Source organism: Ascidiella aspersa, chromosome 7 (genome assembly GCF_963924565.1).
Source record: "Ascidiella aspersa chromosome 7, kaAscAspe10.2, whole genome shotgun sequence".
NCBI classification, from domain to species: Eukaryota; Metazoa; Chordata; class Ascidiacea; order Phlebobranchia; family Ascidiidae; genus Ascidiella; species Ascidiella aspersa.
The window spans coordinates 28,258,911-28,286,622 of NC_139453.1; the positions used below are offsets into that span (position 1 = coordinate 28,258,911).

A 27,712-nucleotide genomic window follows, 5' to 3' on the forward strand; every position below is an offset into this window, starting at 1 on the left:
ATGAACGACATCGATCAAAGTCCAACCGAACGAAGTACCTTGATCTTTTTCGTCAACGGCAAAAAGGTAATTATTCTACAATCAAAACAAATCAATGTAGCCTCAATTGTTATCGTTGTGCAGTCAGTACAAACTTATAATGATAGTGAAACTAAACATCAAGAACTATTTACTTTATTGTAAGACTTTGTATTGAATTGCGAATTTGTGTTTTATTGTTTCTTGATAATATGTGCTGCTATTCGCTTTGACGTTATCAATGCATTGTTCACATCGTCAAAGTCTGTGGGAGCAGTTAAAGTTAAAATACAAAACTACAATTGATGCATTTAAAGTCATGGTTGGGCGGTATTGCGATTTTTGAGCCTCAAACTTAGAATAAGTTCCCAGCCAAAACACTTCCAAAATCATTTTGTTTCTTTTTTAAACCCAGGTGATTGAGACAAGTCCCGAACCAGAAGAAACTTTGTTGTCCTATTTGCGACGGAAATGTAAGTGTTTACCAATTCTGGAATGTTTGACACTTGATGCTCAAGTGAAATTTTGGGCTTTGATACCGAAACCTCAACAATCGGCATAAGTGTTTACAGCGTGTGCTATATATACATTTTTTTGCTTTAGTTTGATTTTGTCGGTATAGAGATACAAGACTTCTGTTGTCACTATTGTCTTGTTTAGAGTAACCTCTGTGTGCGGTACTAAAGGCAAAAACCTCACCTATAGTTATAATAATTTGTGCCTTTTCATTACGCCTCAAACTTACACTAAAAATAACATTTTAGAACTTCATGAACTTACTCCTACATATTTGCATCACATTTATAACAGGCGTTGATCAAAGCTTAAACTGCGACATCCTTGTAAGAAGGCGGTGATGACTAACCGATTTGTTTTGCTATAGATGTAGTAACTATATTGCGTCATTATTAGCCACGTTTGACTGGAACGAAGCTGTGAAGCAACAAACACATTTTACAGGATTGTTTCGCTTCAAAGATAGTAATTGTTAAGTAAATTACAAAAGATGAAGCTTAGGTGCGTGTTTACCGATTTGTTTTTGTTTAAACCTAATACGTGTTACGTCACAATTGTTGTAGTGCGTTTGACTGGGACAAAGCTGGGATGTGGAGAAGGTGGTTGCGGCGCCTGTACGGTGATGATATCGCACTGGAACCAACAAGCAAACAAAATAAAGTAAGTTATTCCAATCCAATCTTTACAATTGGTTTGTCGAAGCTTGTTTGAATTAATCGGCAAGCGAAAAATCCGTTGGAAAATATTTTGGGTGACACGTATACGGCTTCCAGTACAACTAATGGCCCAAATTTAAAAGTTAGCAATTCATAACAGCTTTTACAAACATCCAGGATTAGTTTAAGCCTTGCTGTGAGAACTCAATCCCTGCTCCAAACAAGGTGAACGTTTTAAAACGCCTGCAAATTGATCAAACAGTTTTAACTGAGCTAAAACAATTTGATGTCATTATAAAGTTTTTAAGAAGCCCTGTAAACAGATGCCTTGAAATGCGAGTAAATGGAAGTGGCGCTTCCTTTATTAGTTCCAGGAAGGAATGTGCCAATACCGAGACTTGCTTCAGTAACCGGTTAAAATAATATGACTGGAATAAAACAAACTTTATATTTGTTAACTTTCAATAAGACATGAAAAGCCAAGTGTGTCAACAAAATATAAACCCAACTTAATGGCAAAATATCAAGCTGTTATTTGAACAAGCATTTGATTTTGGTAAGCTACCGGCATTCGAATGTACCCTCGTACAAATTAAACAGTAGGTTAGTTTAGCAAACGCCACGCCCCTTTTGCCCAGCCAATCTGCAATCGGCTGGACAATCGCGCAAAGTTTCACTTTAAGTTATCTGAGATTGAAGCATTTTGGCCGAGGAATCTCACTCTAAGATAATGCTGTTTGAGACACACAGACTTTTAGATTAAACAAATCATTATGTATTGCTCGCTTTTAATCTTCTTTTTTATCGTTAATGTGTTCTATTTTCTGTTCTAACCTGAATTCATTATAACTTCAGGGTCAACTGACTTGATAGCCATTCTGTGGTTCTTCTTCGTTGATCCTTTGCTACTGTGTTCGCATTGTGGCAACAAATATACTTTTATCTTATTATATAAAAGTATACTTCCTCTCATTGCGCATTCGACCAAAATAAAAGGCTATAAAAATGTTTTTTTCCCTATAGGACTCACCCAAAGCATTTAAACTGCTTATAGGATTATTGATGATTATCTAAAGGTTATATATATTTGAGTGCATCTCTGCTTTAGGCGTAAAAAAACAAAGAAGGGGGAAGTCTTATCCGTCTTTAAGCAAAAGCAAAACTGTAGTTTTACCAATGATTCACTTTTAAGGTATTTAACCTTTAATGCTGAATCTGTACATTACTTAGACTGACCATTCTATTAAAACTTTTCGATAATTTTGACCGATATTTTTTTATAACGTTTTAGGTGTTTAAATCAACACCTTTGTCCTTTAATGTTGACCATTATATGTTTTATACTTGTTAAGCGTGTCATTTACTTTATTGTTTTTCTGACACTTCTTCATTAGCACTCATTTTGCTAAAAGTTATACAACGAATCATTCTTACAGAAGTGTGTATAGCTGCGACCGATTTTGGTTAGCCCTCGTGCAATTTTCAAGCAAATACATTTAAGAAAAGGTAAAAGAAAAAAATTAGCACAAGTAGACGTACTTTTTGCATGTTTGTTGCGTTTTTTGAGACTTATAGCAATGATTGCTTGTCAGGCACATGTCGGCGAACGCGTGTCTGGCTCCTGTAGTTTCTGTGCACGGGTGCGCAGTTACTACCGTGGAAGGAATCGGAAGCACCAAGACCAAGATGCACGCTGTACAGGTAAAAAAATAACGTTGATTAAATTAAGTATGATAGCTGTGTATGTAGCTTTACAAGAGCATTGTGTTACCTTTGGTGAAATTGTAACACTTCGGAAAGTTTATGCACAGTCTCAGTCGATTTGACGATTTTCCGATGTAAAATTTGACGGATCTTTTCTTGCTGCTTAAGACTTATTAATTTCAATCCCGAATTTAAACAGAAAGTCAAGAATAGTTCAATGGTAATCATTTTTGTTTTAGAAACGAGATATAAGGTCTTAATCTGTCTGAGAAGATGTTTTAAAGACAAAAAATGTGTCTGGTATATTGCAGGCATATTACGACAAACAAACTTTCAGTTTCCGTTTCATACATATATCACTCTACAGCAGGGGTGGGCAACCTTTTTAACACAAGGGAAATGTAAAGCTTACAGGAAGGCCACACATCAAATAAACACTAATTCATATTTTCAGCTTTTGCTAGAAAAACTAATCGGAAATAACTTTTCCTACAATTCCAATTACGCCTTTCTCGTACGGATCGGCTCAGTACAATTTAATTAACAACTTAAATTCAAAACCAGCTGTTAAACATAACATCTCAGTCAATATGCGTGGCAAAAGTCTGTTACACCTTGACCGAACCAGACAAGTGTAATTGTTGCAAATAATTCTTTATCGTAACAACGTGACACAAGTAAAACTTTATGAATGAAGATTGTTTTGTAATAGATGCTTCCCATTCGAGTTCAACTGCATTAGTGTAGCGGTGTAGCCCATGGGTTACACCGCACTTCAAACGAGAAACTGATAGAGCAAAAGTTCCAACATGGTTCACAGTCATAAATAGCTGGAAGAAGGTGAAGGGCCGCACAAAACATTGAAAAGGGCCGCATGTTTGAAAAGGGCCGCACGCCCACCCCTGCTCTACAGACTGCAAAGCAGTCTTGGCTTTTTAAAAGCTCTATCTAACGACATTTTAAATGTAAGTAAGCCTATGATGTTCTCCATTTTTAGTCTTTGAATAACCTCCCAGAAATTTATTAAGCCAGCATTCATATTTACAATGGCATTTAAAGTATTTTCTAAAAAGTTTTTCCATGTCGTGGAACTACAATAACAATCGCTATAAAACTCGTAAGACTGTGATACAATATCGCGTTACCTTACCTGTAAACCTCACAAAGGTTTCGGTTTTTTAGTTGCATAATAATTGGCACGGAAAGCACGCACGACGCTGATTACATAACAAGGACGGTAGTACAATTTCCGTGATTTTTCAGTAGCTTAAGCTTACGAAGAGTGCGACTTATCACTGTTTACATTAACGTCTGTGTTATTTTAGTGAGCTACCGCAATTTGACGCTAAAATGTGTGTTATTACTGCTGACATAAACGTCTGTTACTGGTCCCTAACCGGTAAAAATTGCCAAACATCTTGCGTCACGAATAACTCACTTGCAAAGTTTTTCGCTGAAATTTATTCTTTATGTTTTCGATGATATCTTGTCGGACGCTTCAGCTAAGTATTTTAGGATTTGTTTAAATGAGTTTTAGTTTTTATTTTAATACTTTCTAAAAGGTACACGTTGCTTATTTAGTCGGATTGCTGTAAAAATATCTTATGTGTTTTGAATTTTATTTCCAATATACATGTGACGTTTCTTCTCCTACATTAGACATTTTTAAACCTCATTTCGTTTCCAGGAGCGCTTGTCGAAGTTCCACGGCTCGCAATGCGGCTTTTGCACTCCGGGCATTGTGATGTCAATGTACGCATTGTTACGTAACAAGGGGACGCCGAGCGAGGAGGAGATCGAAATGTGCTTGCAGGGAAATCTGTGTCGATGCACCGGCTACCGACCCATTATAAGCGGTAAGCTAGAATCGAAATGCTCTAAAACAGGGATGTCCAACCTGCGGCCCGCGGGCCACATTGCAGCCCGTCTGACATTTTTGTGCGGCCCGCTAGTCATTTTCACTCCCAAGTAATATTTTAAACGTTCAATATTAGCCTAATTGAATAACCAGTCAGCTTTTAGGGGCGCACCCATAGTATAGTATGGGTAAAAAAATATATATATAATTCTAAAGGCCCATTATAACTTTAAAGAGCAATATTTAATCTTGAAACGTAATAGGTTCTGCGGCCCATTAAATTATTTCAAGTGTCAATGCGGCCCACTATAATAAAATGTTGGACATCCCTGCTCTAAAAGAATCATTACGTTGCATATATTTTGTTAAAAACTATTGCTGAAAACGTAAATGTAATGTAAAGAAAGTGTAAACAACTATGTATATTTTTTTAAGTTTTCAAGTCTTAAAATTTTTTTCGTAAATTCTGATTTAATTAGTGTAAAAATGAATTTCCAATAAAAAAAAATTATAGTAGCTAGTATAGAGTTGTTCGATACTTGTTTTTCATTGCGATTGCAATTACCGATGTTTTGGACAAAAAGTGCTATGATCCGATGCCAAATAACGTCATTCCTATGATTAAGTGCGCAAAATTGATCAAATTGGAAGTGTAATGAAAGTGATTTGCAGGTTAAAATACGATATTCAAAACTGCTTGGACGAGCTTCTTGATCTTCGATTTGAAAGTTAATTTCTTTATAATAATTAATTTGTGTTAATAACTGAGATCTAGCCCTTCTGAAGTTACGTTTTGACCAACGATTACGGCTTACGTATAATTAGTACACCGAAAATTGAATTGCTTGTACTAACAAATTGAGCAAGCATTGGCGCATGGTTGTTTCTCGATTCGCTCCTCTCTGAGCCTGTGTAGCTCAATTGGTAGGTCCCGGCTTGACCGGAGGTCGTGAGTTCGAACCTCACTGTGGGCTAGTTGTTTTTCTAGTCTGCCCTGCTTGCACCATTGATCGACAGATTTGGTGAGTCTGCATTGACTTTCGGTGTACTAATAATTAATTTTAAGTAATTTACCATTTGAAAGAACAACCTCTATGTTGGATCGCCAAAGCTAAAATGCACAAATTCATTCAGTATCGGATCAGCACCGATACCACTGACTATCGGACGAGTATCGATAATGTCGGGTATCGGATCCGATCCGATATTATAAGGCATTTAGACTAAGCAGCACGAATCCTAAACGTATGGCCTACGATATTTTTTATTTTACCATAACTTCCACAGTCTATACGAGCTATTGAAAACAAGATCCGACTTTACGGCCAAAGTTTACTTTACTCCTTCGGTGTCATTCACCCTGACGAAGGCGAATAGTATAGGTTGCCGAAACGTTGGTAAAGAATTGCAATTACCAGGAAGCTGTTTTTTGATTTGTTTTGCCTACCTCCTGTCCAGTTTATAGGCCAGTGGAGATCGCCGGTTATAAACGTCGTTAACTTTACAGCAGCTTAAACTTATTTGCTCTGCAGCTTTCAGAACCTTCACTGATAAAAAGTCTGGATGCGCGATGGGAGAAAAGTGTTGCAGAAATCAAAAAACATCTTTCGAAAAAAGCAACGGTAAATATATAGTGTTTGAATAAAAAATGCACCAAAATGTGTTTTTAAATGTTTTAAATCCAAACGCAACACCAACTTTTTTCAATTAATATCGTGTTTGAACTAGAAAATACAACCACGAACTTAATACCAACTTAAACCAGACAAATGTAATCATTTTCTGAATTTAAATTATATGTGATCGTAAATGTAACCATGAACGAATTAAAAAAAATTATTCTGCACTACATCATTAAATATTGCGTTACCAAGTTGTGATATGTAATTTCAATAGATAATTTAATTCCCTGACGTGGGAACTTTCAATTAAACTTTATGTTAATATTTTAATACATACTACGATTTTTGTGTCGTCCTTAAGTTGTTTTTCACTTTTTGTTGCAATTTTGTTACTTTCAATCAGCGACTTTTGTTGTTTTTAGCTTCTACAAAGAGTTGCAGCAACTCCATAGCTGGTAGCGACCCACATTCGGCTGAAGATCATTGCTTCTCACGATACGACCCGTCCCAGGAAATCATCTTTCCTCCAGAGTTATTGGTGAGATAAATATATTTTTGGCCCCAAAAAGTTTTCGCCGCAATTTACTGTAAGAAGAAATAGAGCAACATCTATACAATATCATAAACATTGCAAATCAATAACGTTCTTCTACCTTAATAAGTGAATTTAACCAAAAAATAAGCGGAAACTAAACTTTTACCGCTAGAAAAAACTTTTGGGCCCAATAACTTGGAAAATCTAGCTTGAAACATTTTAATTTCATCTTATTTGCTTGTTTGATGAGGATTGTAATGAAGTTATTTTTATAACACCAGATCGTGACACTTTATTCCCAAATATGACGTATCGAAATAAACATTCAACATTCTTATCCCCTCCACACAAAAACGCCGATTAAGCGTTTTAGGCGGATTCTTACCGCAAATTACCAAGTTTCAAAGTGAGCGAGACATAACCAAACCCCCCGATATCCGCAATTTTTTTATTATACTTTATATCAGTGGTTCTCAACTTTTTTAGCTTACGGACCGGTAAAATTTTAAAACAAAATTAGCGGACCGGTGAACCTTCAAAATTAAAATTAACCCAAAATGTAATTACGGCAAAAGTATGCTTTCACATAGGCCTACAACTGGTCTTAAGTTTTAAGACTTAAACGAGCTTTAGCCCGTACTTTTAAACAGTTGGGCACAACACTTGCATTTCGACGTGCGATAAAGTCCAAAGTAGACCATTAACTCTATGTTACGTCACAATGCTTCAAATTATGGAACTTGCAAAGTTGTAAATTTAATAGTCAAGCCTTCAACATCTCGCATTTTGCAATTGGAATATAAACTTGTAATATATTTGGCGGACTGGCAGGAACGTTGACGCGGACCGGCGGTTGAGAATCACTGCTCTATATATTTTCATTTCTTTATGAAAGATAAACTCGAAAAAGGAAGTTTATTCTCAACCGCTGACGTTCGTCGGCGAGCGAGTCACGTGGTTCCGGCCTACGTCACTCGATCAGCTGACCGAGCTGAGGGGGAAATACCCGGACGCGCAACTGGTGAACGGCAACACCGAGGTCGGGGTCGAGATGGGGGTCAAGGGTCGGTGCTTCCCCGTCATTATCGCACCAACCGGTGTGAAAAGTCTGCAGATGATCACAGTCGGAAAAGAAGGTTGTTGTTTATTTAAAATAAGTTTTATTATTTTAAAACTTTTATTGAAGATATTTGATTTGAAATAATGCTGCCTGTGTTTTACACATTTTTACGCAACAGATACCAGAACACAAAAGTTGGCTACTTTTTATTATTATAATTATTTAATTTTCTAAAAGTGGAAAAATTTTTTTGAAACACGGGTCTGGTTGAAGTGACGTTTTGGTATTTTTGCATTTTGTTTTCTTTGTCAATTTCTGTAAAAAGTGAAAACTTGAGAATGTTAATTGTGTTCTCGTTCGCTATTTAAATCCTATCGTATTAGGTTTTTACTTAATTTTAAACGACCTATAACTAAGAAATAGAAGAAAGAAATGGAGGGAAAGTAAAAATCCCTCTTTTGATGATAAAAGTAGACAAAAACTAATGTGTAATATTTTATATTATTGTTATAGTTTTCACTTCTGACACATTTCAAATTATTGAACAAAAATAAATTGCAAATTTGTTCTCTTCAGGGATCGATATCGGAGCTTGCTGTACTCTGAGCAATCTCCAGGAGGAACTGGGTGCTTTGATCCGCTCCTCCGATCCACATCGAGTGCAGTGGATGCAAGCCACCTTGGAAATGCTCCTGCTCTTTGCTGGAGATCAGATACGAAACGTGTCCGTGAGTAACAAATAAATGCTGCGCAAAAACAAACATTTAAATTTAGGTGGATTTTATCAGCCATTCACTTATAGGGGTGTTATATTTGACCCACCCATAACATATGGTTTGGAAAATATTCCACCATATGCTATTCCAGCTTTACAACTTATAAGTTTACAGCATACAGTCTCGGGTAAGTGTTAGGCGAAAAACTTCGACTATGGACATCCTGTTAATATCGAATGGTGAGTAAAACTAAAACAGCGAAGTCTAAATGCGCTCCTTGATAGAATTATTTTTTAGACGTTTTCTTGTAAGTCAGTTAATCAAACAATAATTAATCAAACCGAGGTTTAGTAAGATATCTTTAAAGCAGTATTAACATTGGAGCCTAATGGTTGGAGGCTGGATGAAGACGCAGTAAGAATACCAAAGCCTATACAGAAGTAGGTAGCAACTTGAACGTTTAGAACAGATCTTAAGATAATGACTGGAGGTTGTAGCAAGAATGTCAAGCCCATACAGAAGTAGGTAGCATTTTGAAGGTTTCGAAAAACTCTTTATTCATTTTGATCATCATGATGTTAAAAATGGATTAGGAGTTCTTCGAAACGTTGAAAATGATACCCTTAAGTATTGATATTAAGCGAAAGAAATAAAAAATTAAAGAATTTTAAATCATATAAAACGTCCAAACTTGATTACTAGCATTGCTGCGCATAATAAATGTCCCTGCTTAAATCTGTCCTAAATACTTGGTCCATGGACCCCTTGGGGTATGTGAACTAGTATCAGGGGGCCCATGAAGGATCATTGAAATCTTTGGAGTGTGTAACTTAAACTCGATTTTTTTAAAAGAAAAGCATTCAACAAAAACAAAAACGCTTTGACATCTCCTTTAGTGTATTGCGATTGGATTTAAATGTAATATTTGCACATATGTTCGACCAGAAACAGAAAGTTTCTAAATTATTTTCTAATGTGACGTTATCTCTGAAAAACTTTATGTCCACCTGGTCCACAAACCCACAAAACCCAAACTAGGTATCCGAGTTACAAAAAGTTAAACAACCCCCAATTTAGCATAATTGCGCATTGTTTTTTAGGCGATAGGAGGCAATGTGATGACGGCGAGTCCAATCTCGGACCTGAATCCGATCCTGATGGCGAACGAGAGCGTGGCAACGTTCAGACTGGATGGGCGCGGAGATCGCAGGGCCAAGATGGATGATCACTTCTTCCCCAAGTATCGGAGCACTTGCGCACAGAGAGGAGAGCTGCTCCTCTCCATTCACGTTCCCTTCAATAAAAAAGTGAGTGATTGTGGTTTGGCAGCAACACACCCCGTACAAAGTATACAGCTTGCGATAATTAACAGCCTTAGGTAAATCTCTTTCGCGTTTACTTCGTACATTTCAATCGTTTTAATGTTACTCTGGCCCAATGGTTCTATACCGGGGTGCCATTTCCAATCCTCAAGGGTGCCTTGACATATTTGGGAATATTTAGGAATCTGATTTTTGTTCAACTCTTACAACTTTTTGTGTAAGATTGAAGTTGAATATATCCATTTATAACTTCCTACGTTGTCGAGAGTAGATGTGTGTTGTTCCAGTTCTGTTTATTGTGACATGATAGTGAATTACCTACCGACAAATCTTATAGGATGGGTGCCGCTTGCCTTAAAATTCTGATGGGTGCCGCTAGCCACAAAAGGCTAAAAAACACTGCTACGGCCTAATGAAGCATGATTGTAGAACGGCTCAGACAAATTTGGGCATGTGAAACAGTTTTAGGGAACAATTGTTTTTAAAGCAAAGCAAGTCATAATAAGCATTGCTATAGTTGAGTTCATTTTACGTATCTCCTCTTTTCATTTTATATCGACCATTGTTGCGGTAACAGTTTTCTTTTGCGAGGAATATTTTATTACAGGGTGCTCGAATCATTAAAAAAACAGTAAAAGGTCCTTTACGTCAAACTTTAAAATGTCTGAAAACAACTGGTCTTCTTAAAGTAAATAGTACCACCACAACTGAAGAGAGTCTTAAAAACGCCCTCTAGACAATATTCACTCTGACAATATTCACTTTGGCCGCACGCGATCTGATTAATATTTAATGGGCCAATTATATTTCAGTGGACGACATAAACACAATTGCTAGCCTTGTCTTCCTTAATTCACTTATTGGCATATTTACATGGTAACTTCTTGAAAATCCATAAAAATACATTTTATTAATCGTAACTGCTTTTTCAGATGATTTACTCCAATAGTAAAAATGGCTAACTTTAACCTGGTGATAAAACTGACCCTACGATTTTAAACTGACCTCGTGTGGTATTTACTATTGTTCAAACAGTAAAGAAAGTGCATTGCCTTGAGGTAACCATTGTTAAACAAACATTCATACGTCTGTCCAATCGTTTACTATAAGACTTTTTCTTTGCTGTGTTAATTGATCATTTACTTAAACATTGTACATGACGCCAGACCATTCAAATCAAACCTTCCACTTAACAAGGTGTGGCACTGGTTGTACTGTGTTTAAGCACCGGATTTTATGAATCTAAGTAATTTGTATAGATATTAGTAAAGCGTGAAAGCTGTATTTTGTTTAAAAGTGCGTATCTATATGGAAGCTAAAACCATAAAACCATTGGTAGCATGTTTCCGCTGTCGCGTAAATTAAAAATAAAACTTAAAGTTAAAAAAAAATCAAAATCCTGTGATACGGTTTGGTCCTGTTATAGTAAAGTTTTTCAACTCGCATTCCAGAACGAGTACTTTCGCGCCTTCAAACAATCGAAGCGACGCGATGACGACATCGCGATCGTGAATGCAGCGATGCGTGTCGTCTTCCATCCGGGAAGCTGCAAAGTGGAAAAGTTCGTGTCGGCCTTCGGTGGAATGGCCGCCACCACCGCCATGCCCTTAAACACAATGAAAAACTTGCAAGGAAGGTAAAATATATAAGTTCTACAAGTTATTGCATATTTACTGCCAACATTAGGTCTTTCGAAAAGAAAGCTATATTTGCTTGACAGAAAAATAAATTTGATAGTTGCAGCATTTTGACTGGAGTTGTAGTAAGACGAAGAAAGAATATTAAAGCCCATACAGAACTATAGGTACCATTTTGAACATTTTGAGTAAATCTTGAAATAATGGCTGGAGATTGTAGTAAGACGTAGTAAGTATATTCAAGTCCACACAGAAGTAGGTGGTAAGTTACACGTTTCGAATAAATCTTAAGATAATGGCTGAAGGCTGTAGTAACACCTAGTAAGACTATCAAAATCAATACAGGAGTAGACGCGTTTTGTGAACGTTTCGAAAATCTTATTTTTCATTTTCAAAATTAAAAAAATGTATAAAGAAATATTTGAAACGTACAAAATGCTACCTACTTCTGTGTGGACTTAAATATTCTTACTACGTCTTACTGCAACCTCCAGCGATTATGCTCCAAAAATCCACTAATATTTCTCTAATTATACCAACTATTATCATAACAAACACCGATCTTTGCATTTTCGTTTATCAGGATGTGGGATGAGGACTTGTTGGAGGACTTTCAGCGCTGGATCGCGGATGACTTTGCTCTTTCTATCAACGCTCCCGGAGGAATGGTGGAGTACAGGGAGGCGCTGGTGGTCGGCTTCTTCTTCAAGTTCTTCCTGCACGTCAAGAACTCTCTTATACGAGATGGAATCGTGGAGGTTGGTGGAGGCTAAGTGTAATATGAACGCAATGGACTTGAAATGATTAAGCACGACTTATTCCAGTTTAACCTGCATTAAGATTGTATTTTAATACTGTCCTTCATCAACGGAAAGATTATAAGTTAATGTTCTAAAAGGGTTGTATCCGCTATATTCAGTGTTGTAAACTTTTTTTTGAGAATTTTAAACAAGTCATAAGACTCAGTCCAAGTCGTTATTAGATCAAGTCATTTCCAAGTAAAATCGCTGATATCAAAACAAAACGATAATTCTTTAAAAAAAAAACAATAAACCATAAAACCCACGAAATTGGTAAACTCGTCCAATTTAGAGCCACCGGTCAACTTTGATCGAAGTAAAATTCTTGATAGAGGTGAATTAAAAAAGACTCTATTGTACTTTTCAGGGCAACGTTTGCAACGAAGATAAATCTGCAATTTGTGAGCAACAGCATAAAGGAAGTGTGCTGGGAACACAAACCTGGCAGGAGGTATTCTATCCCACACGTACAACATACTTGGGCAACAACAGCAAAGCTATAATAGCTTCAAACTAAAACACAATTCGAAAAAAGACCAAAATTAGACGAATGCCTCATGGAAATATGGTTTAAATCGAAAAAAACACATAAACCGCAATAAAAAGTTTTAAGCAACTTTTACGTAAATTGAAACTCCTACCCCTAGTTTCATCACTAACTCCAATAATAAAGTAAACCAAAACCCGAATTCTGAACCATTTTAATTAGTTCTAAAACAAATTATTTATCACATATTACTGAGCGTTGAAAGTTGCAAAATTATTGCGAAATAAATAGAAATGTTAGTTCTGTTATAGGTTCCAGCCGAGCAAGATACGGAGGATATCGTTGGTCGACCTGTTAAGCACTTTTCTGGAGACAAACACGTGACTGGGGAAGCTATTTACGTCGACGATATGCCTCCGTATAGAGGTGATATTTTTTGAAGGAACTTAATTGTACACACTGTGATCTGGCCTATATCGAAACGCATTGAAAGATACAGCATGCTTAATTGAATGCACTGGGAGCCAATGCATTTTAACATGTAAATAAAACTATGCTTAAACTTTGTCATAATGTTACGTTCGATCCATCGGGTCGCTTGTTAGTGATCACGATACTTGATATTTTGGACAAAAATATGTCCGCCATATTCCATGCCAAATGCCGTTATTGCTATTGTCAAGTGGGCATTATTATTGAAACTAAATCAAACGAAGATAATGTTTTTGTTAGAAATACCAAGAAAGTTTGTTTTATAAAATCCCCTTTAAACTTTTAAAGTTACGTTAATGAGTTCTGTTGGATGGACAGGTTTTGTTGTTAGTAAGCCTTGATTGTTTATTCACTTTTTTCTAAAGAGTTTAAAATTGAAGGTGGAATTTTCAACATTGCACAACTAACAATGACTAAAACACTTCTTTCTACAAAACATATATTTAGGTGCTTGGACAAGTATACCACTACTTATCTTAGGGTATTTACTCCATCATATAAAATTCCTTAATACAATGAAATGTACATACGCATATATGTTCAACAATTGTGATCTAGACCTTCTGAACAATTCTCAACATCACATTGCACACGATGGCTAAATGACATACTGTACATATCAATAGTACTGATTTAAGTTTTGGACTAGTACGACCACTTATCATCGGCTATCGAATCCGGTCTGATAATAGTTTAACTTTTTTGCTTAGTTTACTTTCAAAGGTGTAAGTCTCGGCATCACTTAAAATACCGTGGTTAAACATCAATAGCACACAAACTACTTTAAGTATCAGGCAAAATTACAAACTGACACCAGGGATCAAATCCGAACAGTGAACATCGGACTTTCCTAATACAACGAAAGATATACACACATAACATTAGACAACAAACGATGACCAAAACACTTAAATCTATAAAAAAAACATTTATAAGTGCTTGAAGTGTAGGACGAGTACCACCATTTATTTTAGGTTATCAACTCCGTCGTATAAAATCAAACATCTTAAATACAATGAAAGATGCACAGGACTGCACACACATGTTTTTCACCCCTGTTTTTTTGTTTTGTTTTGTCTCACTGTACCTTTCTGCAAGGTTACAAGTTAATATGCCCTGAAGAAGATTACCCGTATAGGTAATCGAAACGTCGGCACTGAATAAATATTTGTCAGAAGACCCCCCTTTATAATTGAAACACATGTTTGTTCAACAACTGTGATCTAGCCCTTTTGAAGCTCCCTTCTACAAAGTTTCATTTATCTTCGCAGACGAACTGTTCCTCGGACTTGTGCTCAGCACCCGAGCCCACGCGCGCATACTGGACGTTAACGTCAGCAAAGCAGTGACGTCACCCGGATTTGTGACGTACGTAGATCATCGTGATGTCACCGGGTCCAACAACGTTCCAACAGCGGGGGTGGCTGACGACCTGGCGTTTGCTAAAGACGAGGTTTGTTGAAGAAGTTGTCTTAAGAAACGGAAATGATGAAAGGATTCTGAATCAGACACAGAAAATGTATTACAGTAATTAATTTATTTTCTAAATTGAATGTAAAACTGGTATTCTGATATTTTATTATTAATTACTTGTATAAAGATAAAATTACAATGGTTTGGTATTTAAGCAATACTATTGAAGGGGGTGCGAGAATTTGTTGGTGATTTTAAAGGGGGGCAACAAGGAAAAAAAGGTTAAGACTACTGGTCTAAACGAAATTATTTCGGTCAAAGTATTTGTTTGCGATAAGACGTCAGCCAAGAGAAAATCTAGCCTGTTGTGGGATTCAAGCTCACAACTTTGACGATCCTTGAATCGTCGATCTATCAACTGATCTACTCCATCCTTATAAAAACTGTGATGAAATAGTTTTTGCTATATTTTCAATAACTTTTTAACACCAACGAAGCATCCTACGTATACTTATTGTTATGTCAAAGTTTTTAAACAAACTTAAGTTTTTTCAGCCCAACTGGTATGTTTTGTCTACAATCGTATTTTAGTGTCAAACATTCTGGACAAGAGAAACGCTGGTCACATTTGTATTTTTCCTTAAAAAATGTTATCGATTAAATTATTATATTACCAATTGTTTTAAAATAGTTGTTTACGAAATTTTTTTTTTACATGAATAAATGATTTTCCTGGCACCTTTGTAAATGGTTATCGTAGTATATTAATAAGTCAAGGTGGTGTTTACAACCCACGAATATATATTTTTAGGTGACTTGCGTGGGTCAAGTGATCGGCGCTGTGGTGGCCGACAGCCAAGCTTACGCACAAAGGGCCGCCATGCTCGTCAAAGTACAATACCAAGACATTGAGCCACTCATCATAACTATACAGGTAAGTCGATTTATTATCTCACTACTTTCAGCAGCTAATCTATACGAACTGTAATACTACTTTTGCCTGGCGATCGAGGCATAACACGGAATCTCTGATGAAATTGTAATTTTAACCTTCACATATTTTAATTTATGTTTGACCATATTTTTTACAAAAATTTATACTTGAAAAAAAAATTATGTCAAAAGAGCCATCGCAAGTTGTAGGGGAAATAAACTAACTTTAGCAATGTATATGAGCTGAAAATACTTGACCAGGCACGAATAGGTTGAGGGCTATTCGTATCTTGTAATTTCTTTTTAGGCAGACCATTTGGCAACGCAATATTGTAAACATAATAGATTGGTTGTCATACTATTTTAGTTCTTGAGTTTCGACGTACTCCAAATTCCATTTCGACTCATTTTACATTATAGTTTAAACAGAAAGCTTTTTAACCTTTTTTTTTTTTTTTTTTTTTTTTTTAATTTTTTTTAAGTACAATAAACAAGAAATGATCTACCTTAGTGCTGTATTTCCTAAACAAGTAATGTAAACTTTGTCCATTACATTATTTATTTTTATTTTCTGATTCAGGATGCCATCAAACATCAATCTTTCTTTGAACCGACCTTGAGAATCTGTCAAGGTGACGCCGAAAACACGTGGCATGATTGCGACCACGTGGTTGAAGGTGAAGTCAGGTTGGTTGAACCACGTTTGGTTCTTTTATTGACAAAAATGATGAAAAAATTGTTTGATGTAGTTGCTTTTCATAGCAACCTGCGTTATATCCTCTAAATTAGTTTTTTGTTGTACGACTGGTGAAAATAAAATGCTGCAAAAACAATAACCGCCATAGTGTGTTGTTTAAAAGTGTTACTGATAACCACTGAGAATATTTTTGTTTTAGTTTGCATATCTGGACTATAGTTAAATAACCCTTGTCTATATGTCCATAATACCTTTTTAAACTAAATCTCACCACCAATAGAAAATGGCGCTACCTGATCAAAGTCCAAGTCATTGTGTTGGGCTTTCAGCTTCTCTAAACTTTACGATGTTGTCAACCTTTTAACAGTATTTCGGGCCAAGAACACTTTTACCTTGAAACACAAGCATGCTTGGTTGTTCCTTTACTTGAAGACGGGTCCATGGAGATATTCGCTTCCTGTCAAGACCCAACTGCTTTGCAGCTCTTGGTAGGTTACTCTTGTATCACAACAATACGTTTGCGATAACCATATTACAGCCTTTTCGTCAGTGTAGTTTGCTGCGATTCCAACGGCATATATATTTTTTTAATTCAAATAAATCCTCTTCTTTTTTGATTTATTGACAACATTTAGAAAAATCATATGTCACTAAGAGTATATGTAGGCCTACTTCATTGTATAAGTCTGACATCTAACAACCAGTCAGGGAAACTACTATTTCGTTAAGTTTCGAACTCAAAACCTCAGCTTAACGCGATCACTGTTGTATTGACTAGGCTATCAAAATGAAATATAGGTTACCAAGTAACTTAGCTGATTTTCAAAGCTGATTTAATACGAATGAAAGCTGATATTATAACATATTTTGTTCCTTTCAGATACCCCCACAGGAAATTTTTTTCTAGTCAAAATTTGTTATATTTTAAGACGTCCGACCTATTGTTATATCACGGTTTTCCTTTAGTTATTTCCTGGCATATTTTCTCTAATGCATTCCACGGTAACTTTCAACTTAAGACATTTTTGTGATATTTTAACATGTCCTTCTAAAAATATGTGTTACGTCAATCTCTAGAACATTATTACACAACTTGGGGTTTTATTTATTCGAAATACCACAGCTTGATCATAAACAAATGTAGCCCAATTTAAAGTAAGATTTTTTTCTTGTGTCTTCTTTCGTTTTCTTCGTGATTGTTCACTAACATTTCCCTGATGCCTTTTTAAGCTTTTCTTGAAATAATATAGTTCTAAATGCGTTAACTGTCTGCAGGTTGCTGGGGTTCTTGGAGTACAACACAACAAGATAATGACAAGAGTAAAGAGGTTGGGCGGAGGATTTGGAGGAAAGGAGACTCGTTTCGTGTTAATGGTGTGTCCTGCCGCTGTGGCAGCACAAAAGTATGTTTTTTGTCATTTAACAAGGATTTAAACTTAATATTCCGATTTCATAAATTCTGAGATTCTAAGATTCGTTAATTTGTAGGTCATTTTCCACTCGCTTGTGCAAAAAAATGACTAAGGCACTTTTTCTATGGATGCGGATGGTTACAAGGAGTGACTTGGGCAAAAACTTTGAAAATCATAAAAAAATGACTTAGGCAATTTGGTTATGAGCGTGACGATATGTTTGTGCTAAATGTTAGATCTTAAGACACACATATCATTTATCGTCCGAATTAAACAAAAGATTTGCAAGAACGCTTGCCTGTATTATAGTAAAACATTTTATGAGATTTGGCTGCTTTCATTAAACATCTAGAAAAATTGGTCAGTGTTGAATGACAAATTGCCACAAGTTTCGCACGAGCAATGTACTCTAGTCTCTACTTACGAGCAATGTACTTTAGTCTCTACTAATTTGGTTGTTTTTTATTATTTTTTTAACCTTTTGAAGCATGGTTGTTTGATTGCGTGTCAATGAGATTCTTCTGATCAGGCTTCGTCCAAGTTCGTTTGTACAAGGGTTAATAAATAAGCAGTTACATGTGGTATAAGCATTGTAGTCAGGTGCCTAACTTGAGAAAAATATTCTATCATTTGCTTAACCTTGTCGGCTTATAGGAAAGAATGTTGTCATGTTAAGCATTATTCGTTTGACGACTGCTATGCCATCCAGATAAATATGCTGTTTTAAGCAATCAGTTCGGTGGGTTATAACATGTCCTAACAACAAACTGTTTGTTGTATAGCTCGTCGGTTAGACTATAAGCGAGAATCACATTATTTATCCAGATGCGGTCGTCCTGTTCGTTGCATGCTCTCGCGAAAGGAAGACATGACCATGACCGGAGGACGACATCCTTTCTACGCAAAGTACAAGGTGATGTAAATAGTTTCTCGCACGCCAATTATAACGAGATGGCAAAAAAGACATCTTTCTGCCACATTGTAATCATCGATTTATTTATGGCTGCCTACAGAACAAGTTGTAATTAAATTACGTACAAGGTGATAGCTTGCATTCAGTATCCCTTTGACAGTCGCGAGTAACTCAAAATAAAATCTCCAATTTAAAAACAGTGTTTAAAACAATATAGTTGCATTGCAACGAAAACTTAAAAACTTATTTGCGCGTTTAAAATACAGTTGCAATAAATCTTGAATAAGAGGACCAAACACAAAATAGTGTTTAAAACAAACTAATTTTACAATGGCGATAAAAATTTTTTTTTAATAAAAAACAACCCAGCTTAAATGAGGTATGTAAACTCTGAGCCCCATGAGAGAGCAACTAAGTATATAGAATTTGTAAATGAACTAAACCAATGGTCTAGTTCTATAAATGGTAAAGAAACCGCCTTTATTACATGTACTGTAAATTTCGCTTCTCAACTTTTTAACAACAACAGTTTCTTTAATTAACAGTTCACTGTTCGCGTGATTTTCAGGTCGGTTTTATGAATGACGGAAAGGTGAAGTCCCTAAAGGTGAATTTATTTTCGAACGCGGGAAATTCAACGGATCTTTCATTCGGGGTTTTAACAAAGGCGCTGATGTCATCCGACAATTGCTACCAGTAAGCGGCTTATTTAGATATAATCCACCAAACGTTTTCGAAACATGATGCCGGTGTCGAAATCAGCACCTAATTTAAAACTAGATAAAATTCGTGTTTGTTAAACTATTTTCAGTTTAATGTGCGAGCATGACCGTTTGACGGCACGTAATAGAAAGCTTATACAGTTAAATGAGTCATAAATCATTTACAATAAAATGCACAATGTTAACTCTTGAAAACAGGTAATACCAGTAAAACAGGTTTGGGAAAGTCTTTTGCCTGTTAGTTGTTACGCAGCAAAGCCATTTTATCACAGAACGATTAACCAGAATGAATAGAGTAAGACACTCATTTGACACTTGCTCATTTTTCCAGCATCCCCAACATGAAGGTTGAGGGAAGGGCTTGTCGCACCAACATTGCCTCCAACACGGCCTTCAGAGGGTTCGGATCCCCCCAGGCCATGTTTGTCGCAGAATCGTGGATCACAAGGATCGCCGACCAACTCGGAATTCCACCTGAAAAAGTGAGTTTCTCTTTCATAGCCTTTTATAAACTTACAAGTTTTATAGATAATGTTGTCGTTTTTAGTAATATCGGTCTTTTAAAGCGAAGTTTATCATTAAAAGGGAAAATTTTTGTTTTAACAAAGTTAGGATTTTAACTTACCTATATTAAATTGTGGTATTGAACAAAGATTTTATTAGCGTTTACAGTGACGTTCCTTCTCTGAGTCCGCCAATATGTTAAATCATAAGAGATAGGTAATACCGTAGTTATTTTAATTTAAACTGCAAAATATAGAAAATACAGGTTTTTCTAAAGAATCCATTAAAAAATGTTTGATATAATCGCTGGCCCCAACAATGCCAAAGGTTTATGGTTAAACCTAACACCTTTGTAAAATCGTCTTAGATTAAACAACCTTCTAATGGGGTGCAAAGTAAAATACGATCGTGACCTTAGAAATATAGCGAAACAAAATGGCGTTCAAATTTGCCGTCGTTTAGGTGAGAGCGGTAAACCTGTACAAAAGCGGTCAAGTTACGCACTACAACGGCGCGGTGGAGACCAACAATGGACGAAGATGCTGGGAGGAATGCTTGGACAAGTCGAACTTCCATCAAAGAAAGTTGGTCGTGGACAAATTCAACAAAATTAACAAGTAACTGAACCATTTCACGACCAACTTCTAATGAGCCTGCATAGCTTAGTTGATGGAGCAACATAAGGCTAGACAGTTGTTACACACTTGTGTCTATTTATCTTTTGTTCACTTGACATGGTACTGTAGATTTCCGTCAGTATAAAGCTGTTTGTATTAATAGTGCGCATTGATTTCATTGGTGTTTCATGACCAGATCCCCTCTGAGCCTAGTGTTAAGCTCAGATTATAAAGCGACTGCCCCGGTATGGCCGAGGTCGTGAGTTCGAACCTCACCGCAAGCTAAACGTTTATCTAGTCTGGGTTTTGTACCACGAACTTGATTAGGCTTATTTCGGTCATAGTCTTCTAGCATTTCCGAAACACCTTCTAAATGATTACTATCTTTCATATTCGTTGGTCAGCATTAATTCTGTAAGGCTTGAGCGTAGTGTCTACCCATATATAGAACATGTCAAGTGTGTGTGTGTCTTACAACAGTTTATTGGTAGAAAGCCGTAGTGAGAACGACACTATTACCATAGTATTCCCTTGGCATACAAAGGGTTTGTTCTACCAACGTTTTACCAAACCATAGCTCGCAGCGAGGTTTAAATTAATAACCGTCGCTCTATTGACTGAGAGCTAAAAATACTTAACGGTATAGTAGGTCGGTAAGCAAAAACAACAGATAAAATTATGGGGGTGTTCCTTGTATTTTTAAGGAAGTAACACACAAGACAAACTTATATTTTTGCCCGAGAGTTAAAAACAAATTTAAACATTTAACTAAAAAAAATATACGTAACTATTTCAATTAAAATGTACGAGGCGATGGCTGTTTTTGACAGTTACCTAGATTTGATTAGTTACCAAGTTGCTTTTCTGCCATTTTCAGATGGCGAAAGCAAGGTATTGCGGTCATTCCAGTGAAGTACGCTATCGGACTTATCGAATGTAAATGTCAAGCTGGAGCGTTGGTGAACATCTACAGCGACGGCTCGGTGTATCTCACCCACGGCGGCACCGAGATGGGACAGGGACTACACACCAAGATGACACAGGTTTGGACGAATGACTCGACTGCCAAAGGACCAGATTCCTAATACCATTATATCACATGGCAGTACGTTCGAATAATAAATTAGGTACGGCAATCATATGATGGCACAGGGACTACACACCAAGATGACACAGGTTTGGACTAATGACACGGCTACCAAAGGACCAGACTCCTAATACTATTAAACCACACGGAAAGTTTTCGCCTAACCAATTAGGTGCGACGATCATATGATGGTACAGAAACTACACACCAAGATGATACAGGTTTGGACTAATGACACGACTACCAAAGAACCAAACTCCTAATACTATTAAACCACACGGAAAGTTTTCGCCTAACCAATTAGGTGCGACGATCATATGATGGTACAGAAACTACACACCAAGATGACACAGGTTTAAACTAACCTCATGACCTACAAAGGACCCCACCCTAAAACTACTAAACTAAACGGAAGACCATTTGCTCAATAGTTTGTTCAAATGTGCACCCAAGAGGTTACAAGAGGGCGGTAGTACTATGATGATACAGGGACTATACACCAAGATGACGCAGGATTAAACATAAAACCGAAGGGACTTAATCCTTAAAGTTGGCTTGCGAAATGACGTAATTAATATCTCCAAGACGGAGTAAAAATGAAGCGTTTCCTAATATTCTAGGATGGCGGTATTAAGATGGAACAGGGACTGCACATTAACATCAAACAGGTCATCATGTAAAACAACCACTACAAAAGGACGCGATACCAAAACGAACAGATCATCGAAGAGCGTTTGCTTGATAAGTTTGGGGGGTTGCTGCAAATATGGGACAAGGACCATACAGGAAAATTATCTAGGTTGGAGATTGGACTAACGCCATTCGGGCAAAAATACTAAGAAAAGTTTACAGGTTTAGTTAGTTAATGGCCGGCGGCACTGTATTTGGAAGTGACTATACATCAAAATGACACATGTCTTTAGGCAAAGGGACACAATAACTAGGCGTGTTTTTAAGTTAAACACTTTGTATTGAAAAGGGACAAAAAACAATAGAATTGCCTCAAGGTTTGACTGCTTTGCTGTTGTTATTTACACATTTTCAGTTGCTTCCTTATATCTTAACTTTTTAAGTTTGACTCGTATTGCAATACTGACTCTTTTGTGGCAACTACTTAAAATGAGCCAAGCACAAAGCCTAGTTCCACCCATTGGAGTGTGCCTAATATGCCCCAAATTTGTAGTTAGAAAAGAGTTAAGCTGCTATAGCTACTATATAAAAAAATATTGTAGCCGTGTTATCCAGTTTAAAAACTTTAAATAGTGTGACACCATTAGGAGACAACCTTTTTTTTAAAGACATAATTGGTTCTGTATTGTAAGTACATCGTATATCATTCTTCAATAGTTTGTAAAAAAATTGTGTTGTTTTTCAGATAGCTGGGCGTTGTTTTAGGATTCCCGTGGATCGAATATACATCTCTGAGACCAGCACAAGTACAGTACCAAACACCACTTCTACAGCTGCCAGTATAAGCACGGATATGAACGGAATGGCTGTCAAGGTATATACTGCTATATTGTATTAGTAAGTTAAAAACACTTTTATACATTAAACTAGCCAATAACTGCCTTTTTTCAGTTTAAAATACAATTATACTTAGAAAATCGAAGTCAAAATACATCTAAATGAACAATAGATTATATTATACAATACACACATGCACATGTTTCGGAGATGGCGCTTTTAAAGTACGTATGTATTAATTTGGTATGCCACATGCGTTGGTATCTTCTTATCTTAAATAGGCTACTTTACACGATCATTATCAAAAATTGAGGTGTGACATAAACATAAAACTCTTGATAAATTCTCCACAGGACGCGTGCGAGAAGATCATGCAAAGGCTTGCTCCGTTGCGAGATGAGTTCCCGGACTTTACGTGGGACCAACTCATCGCGAAAGCTTATGTGAGCCGCATCAGTCTCTCTGCAACCGGATTCTACAAGTAAGATTAATAAAGTTAATCTCGGAAATATTATAAGGCATGTTATCAAAAGGATGTAAGTTAAAGCGTAATGCCTATTTAATTTTGCTAAACCATTTTATTAACTGAACAAAATTATTTCGCCTTTTAGAAATCGATTATTTGGATTTCAAAATACGTCGTTAACCATAGAACAATTTGCTGGTGCATGTTGTTTAAAAAAACTAACATGTAGTGAGTTTTGAACTCACGACTTCAGAAAATCGCTGTACCAACTTACCTATAGACAGGCTCAATAGTACAGTATACAGAAGAGTAACCGTAGCCCCGTTGGGCGTTATTTGGTATTATAAGGCGTTAAATAAGGGTAATTCAAAACAGCTTTTAAAAGCGCTTAAGTAGTAGGTCTTAACCTGGTTTGAACCGCACTTTTGGGTTTGACGAAGCCGTTTCAGATGTTCGACAGAAAAAGTCCCGTGAATCATTAGCGGACGAACTACTTAAAGCTATATTAACGTTAGTGTTTAAAGGAGGCTTGTCCACCCCTCTACTCCGTAAATATTGTAACAAACGCTATAGTATTTTTCTCTGTTATAGTACACCATAAATGCCGTTATTTCGAGAAATATGCGAATCTCTGTCATGTTCCCAAGGCGCCACGTTTCCTTAATTTAAAGTTTTGCCAATTCAAACCTAACATTGAAACTTTTTTTAAGCACTAATTCTCAGAGAAGCGACAGGTATTCTTATTAGAATCGTCTTATGATGTCACGTTTGACATATCTTTCGAAAGTCTTTCCTTGTAGAAACCATCATTTGGGCTTAAGTTTGCAGAATAACCTAGTTATATAGGCAGGAAAGCAAAGGTTAAGAACCACCGCTCTAAAACGTGATCTTATTTATTTCTAGGCGCTCTTCTAACCAGCCTTGTGTGTAGGATTCCAAATATGTTTCGCGACTGGGATCTAGAGACAGGTTTGGTGAACGGTCGAATGGCCAATTACTTCACGTACGGAGCCGCTGTTAGCCAAGTCGAGATCGACTCGCTCACTGGCGATCACGTGATCGTGCAGACCGACATCGTCATGGACTTGGGCAAGAGCTTGAACCCGGCAATGGACATCGGACAGGTGGGAGAGATATAGAGATAATGATATAACATTTTTTTGCGAAAATATGTTAGTCAAGTGTACACTATTCACGGATCTATAATGTAGCTTGATAATATTAACTGAAGATGTCACAAGCTCGTATCGAAACGTCTTTAAGATGTTGCGAATCTAGTTGACATTTTTGGCTTTGCAATATAATGTTAGTTAATTAGTCGCAACATTTAATTTGAGTTAAACTTTAAAACTCTTTACATCCATAGTTAAAATTTTATGCTCACAAGAAGCTATTCCGCTACTCATTTTGTTCTCCAACGTTTCGGCTACCTCTTCAAGATGTATAGAGGAAGGATGTAGCCGAAACGTAGATCAAATAAATAAATACCGGAAAAGCTTCTTTTTATTACACTATACCTGGTAGCAACAGCATATTTATTAATATTTCATAACTGCACGAAAAGCCAACAAGACTTACTGGTTAACACCAATTACCAGTTATAAACTACTTGGACAAACTTGGCACATTCTCCCTTTGGAATTTTAACATTGGAAAACTTATCACATTTGTTTTACGGAAAGGTGTGTTACAATGAGTAAATTCCAGAATCTTGGTTCGTTGGGTGGGGAAGTTTTTTGGGGCCTTGAGGGTTAACAGTTCTAAGAGTGTAATACATTTATTTTTTACGCTAAAATTTGCCAACTCTCTTCCGTTAGGTGGGCATAATTATTTAGCCTTGACTGCCTTTGATGATGATCTCATAGGTTTGCAATATATTTATCTCAACACTAAGCAAACATATTTTCGGTTTTTTAGTTTTATAAAGCCAGAGTCTTTTGTTCACACCATTTGTATTTCTGCAGATTCTCTCATTAGAAACAAAATTTGTATTCTGCCATCTCAGATCGAGGGCGCCTTCACACAAGGCTACGGTTTGTTCACGATGGAGCAGCCCTTGCACACCCCTAGTGGCCACCCGCTCACCACTGGACCTGGGACTTACAAGATTCCCGGCTTCGGGGATTGCCCTAAACAGTTCAACGTTCACCTGCTGAGAGATTCGTCGAATGAACGAGCCATTTACTCTTCCAAGGTTTACTTGTATTTTGAGTGTGTGATAAATCCTTCTCCCAAATTTTCCTAAAATTGACTGCAACGATTAAGCGCAAAGGTATTTTGCAATATTAGATTTCTTCAGTGTAGCTTGACAATGAATTGCAAAGCAAAAAAGGTCAAGTAGATCGACATCATCTTGATTATTAAAAAGTTTGATACGAGCTCGTATCGAAACATCTAAAGATGCTGTCGATCTACTCGACCTTTTTGGCTTTGCAATTCATTATCAAGCTACATTACAGATCCGTGCATAGTGGATCCAAGTATATTGGTATCCATTACGGTATATTTCTTCAATTATAAAATTGAACTTTCTGCACTATTTGCTTGTTACATGTACCGATGATTCGATAACCTATATAGAAAATCTTTATTAGGGCAATCTCTTGATTCAATACCTGGCAGGAACAATGTATTTATTTATATTTAATCTTTGGCTTTGCAGAAAACAATCGTGGAAAGGCTTAAACTTTTATTACGCAGTAGTTTTTTCAAATTTGTGCAGTTGAAAAGGTTCTATAGCATACCATGTCCAAAATGTTCGTTTTTGCGGAACATAAACAATTTACTCTCGATCTAGGCAACACTTGTTTTTTAAATTGATAAAAAATAAGCTTGAAATGCTGAAAATTTATTTTCCAAGATTGAATCGCATTTCGTGGCTAAAATTCCTAGATTAAACTAGTATCGGATCGGCACCGATACTATATTAAACTGGTATCGGTAATAGTATCGGAAGAGTTCAAATACTAAGACTTGGTATCGGTTATCGGCCGCGATCCTATATTACCGTTCATCCTTACTCGGTCGAGTAAAGGGGGAAATATGCCTTTCCTAAATTTTTGTGTTTAATACAGGTATAGAATAATCGACGTCATTTTTTAAGCCAGCATTCGTCACACTACGATTTTTATTAAATAATACTATTTGTTTAACACAGGCTTGACACTAAAAAAGTTTGAACAGTTTAAAAAATTTTCTTACATGGTTCAATACAGGGAGTTGGCGAGCCTCCGTTTTTTCTGGCCAGTTCGGTTTTCTTCGCGATCCGAGACGCGGTCGCGGCCGCTCGGAAGGATTCGGGATTGTTCGGGAACTTTCGCTTCGACAGCCCGGCCACCGCCGAACGGATTAGAATGTCTTGCGGCGATCAGTTCACAAAACAGGTTTGGTATTTGAGGAGGAATTTGTTTTCCTTTTCTATGGTTTGGTATTGACAGTATTGAATTGCGTGGCATTTTAGTTAATTTGTATTTTCCGGTATTTGTAGAATTGCTTATACAGCATCGTAAGACACTAAACCCGCTTTAAACAGCGCCAAAACACTCATTTATAGTTATATTTTTGTTATTTTTTTTTTCCAGCATCGTCGCCATACAACCGAAGAAGAAGATTCAAAACTAACGCCCAGTGCGATCAGCGCTTGACAAAATTAATTCATTCAATTTTGTCCGACACTCTAAGTTCAGTTTAGCTTTGTTAGGCGATGGACCTGGCGTATTTTTTTAACAGTTTTCGGCGTTGATGACACTTCTTACCGCTTTTGCACTTGTCTTTGCTTTATTAAAGCACCTTGTCAATAACGCAAGTTAAAACCCTTGTACTAGCTCCATTGTACCTGTTTTAAGTTTTGGTTGTGCTTAGTTGTAAAATGTTTGGTACCAAGGACTTTCTGATTTTGTGCAGTGGTCATAAACCTTTTACTATTGGCAGCCTAAACCAAACACAGCAAGTTCTTGGCGGCCCTAAAAATTTCCACCAAACAGTTTTGATTTGATAAAGTTTGACTTTACAATTTTTTTTATTATAACCCTTAGCCTGGTTCTGACCATAGATTTGTA

General features: G+C 36.6%; 1 protein-coding gene across 1 annotated transcript; it reads left to right on the forward strand.

Moving 5' to 3' along the window:
• Positions 1 to 27,298, forward strand: LOC146138792 (xanthine dehydrogenase/oxidase-like). The gene is made up of 30 exons (XM_083394687.1): positions 1 to 66; positions 434 to 491; positions 1,098 to 1,194; positions 2,783 to 2,891; positions 4,582 to 4,750; positions 6,285 to 6,368; positions 6,797 to 6,912; positions 7,805 to 8,045; positions 8,546 to 8,697; positions 9,786 to 9,992; positions 11,459 to 11,643; positions 12,228 to 12,402; positions 12,812 to 12,895; positions 13,243 to 13,357; positions 14,695 to 14,876; positions 15,648 to 15,770; positions 16,350 to 16,456; positions 16,834 to 16,954; positions 17,742 to 17,869; positions 18,704 to 18,791; positions 19,360 to 19,487; positions 19,845 to 19,995; positions 20,480 to 20,634; positions 21,512 to 21,677; positions 23,097 to 23,225; positions 23,542 to 23,669; positions 24,586 to 24,778; positions 25,660 to 25,848; positions 26,870 to 27,037; positions 27,236 to 27,298. The coding sequence occupies exons 1-30, from the start codon at positions 1 to 3 to the stop codon at positions 27,296 to 27,298; spliced, it is 4,077 nt and encodes a 1,358-aa protein (XP_083250813.1).
• Positions 27,299 to 27,712: the final 414 nt, after the last annotated feature.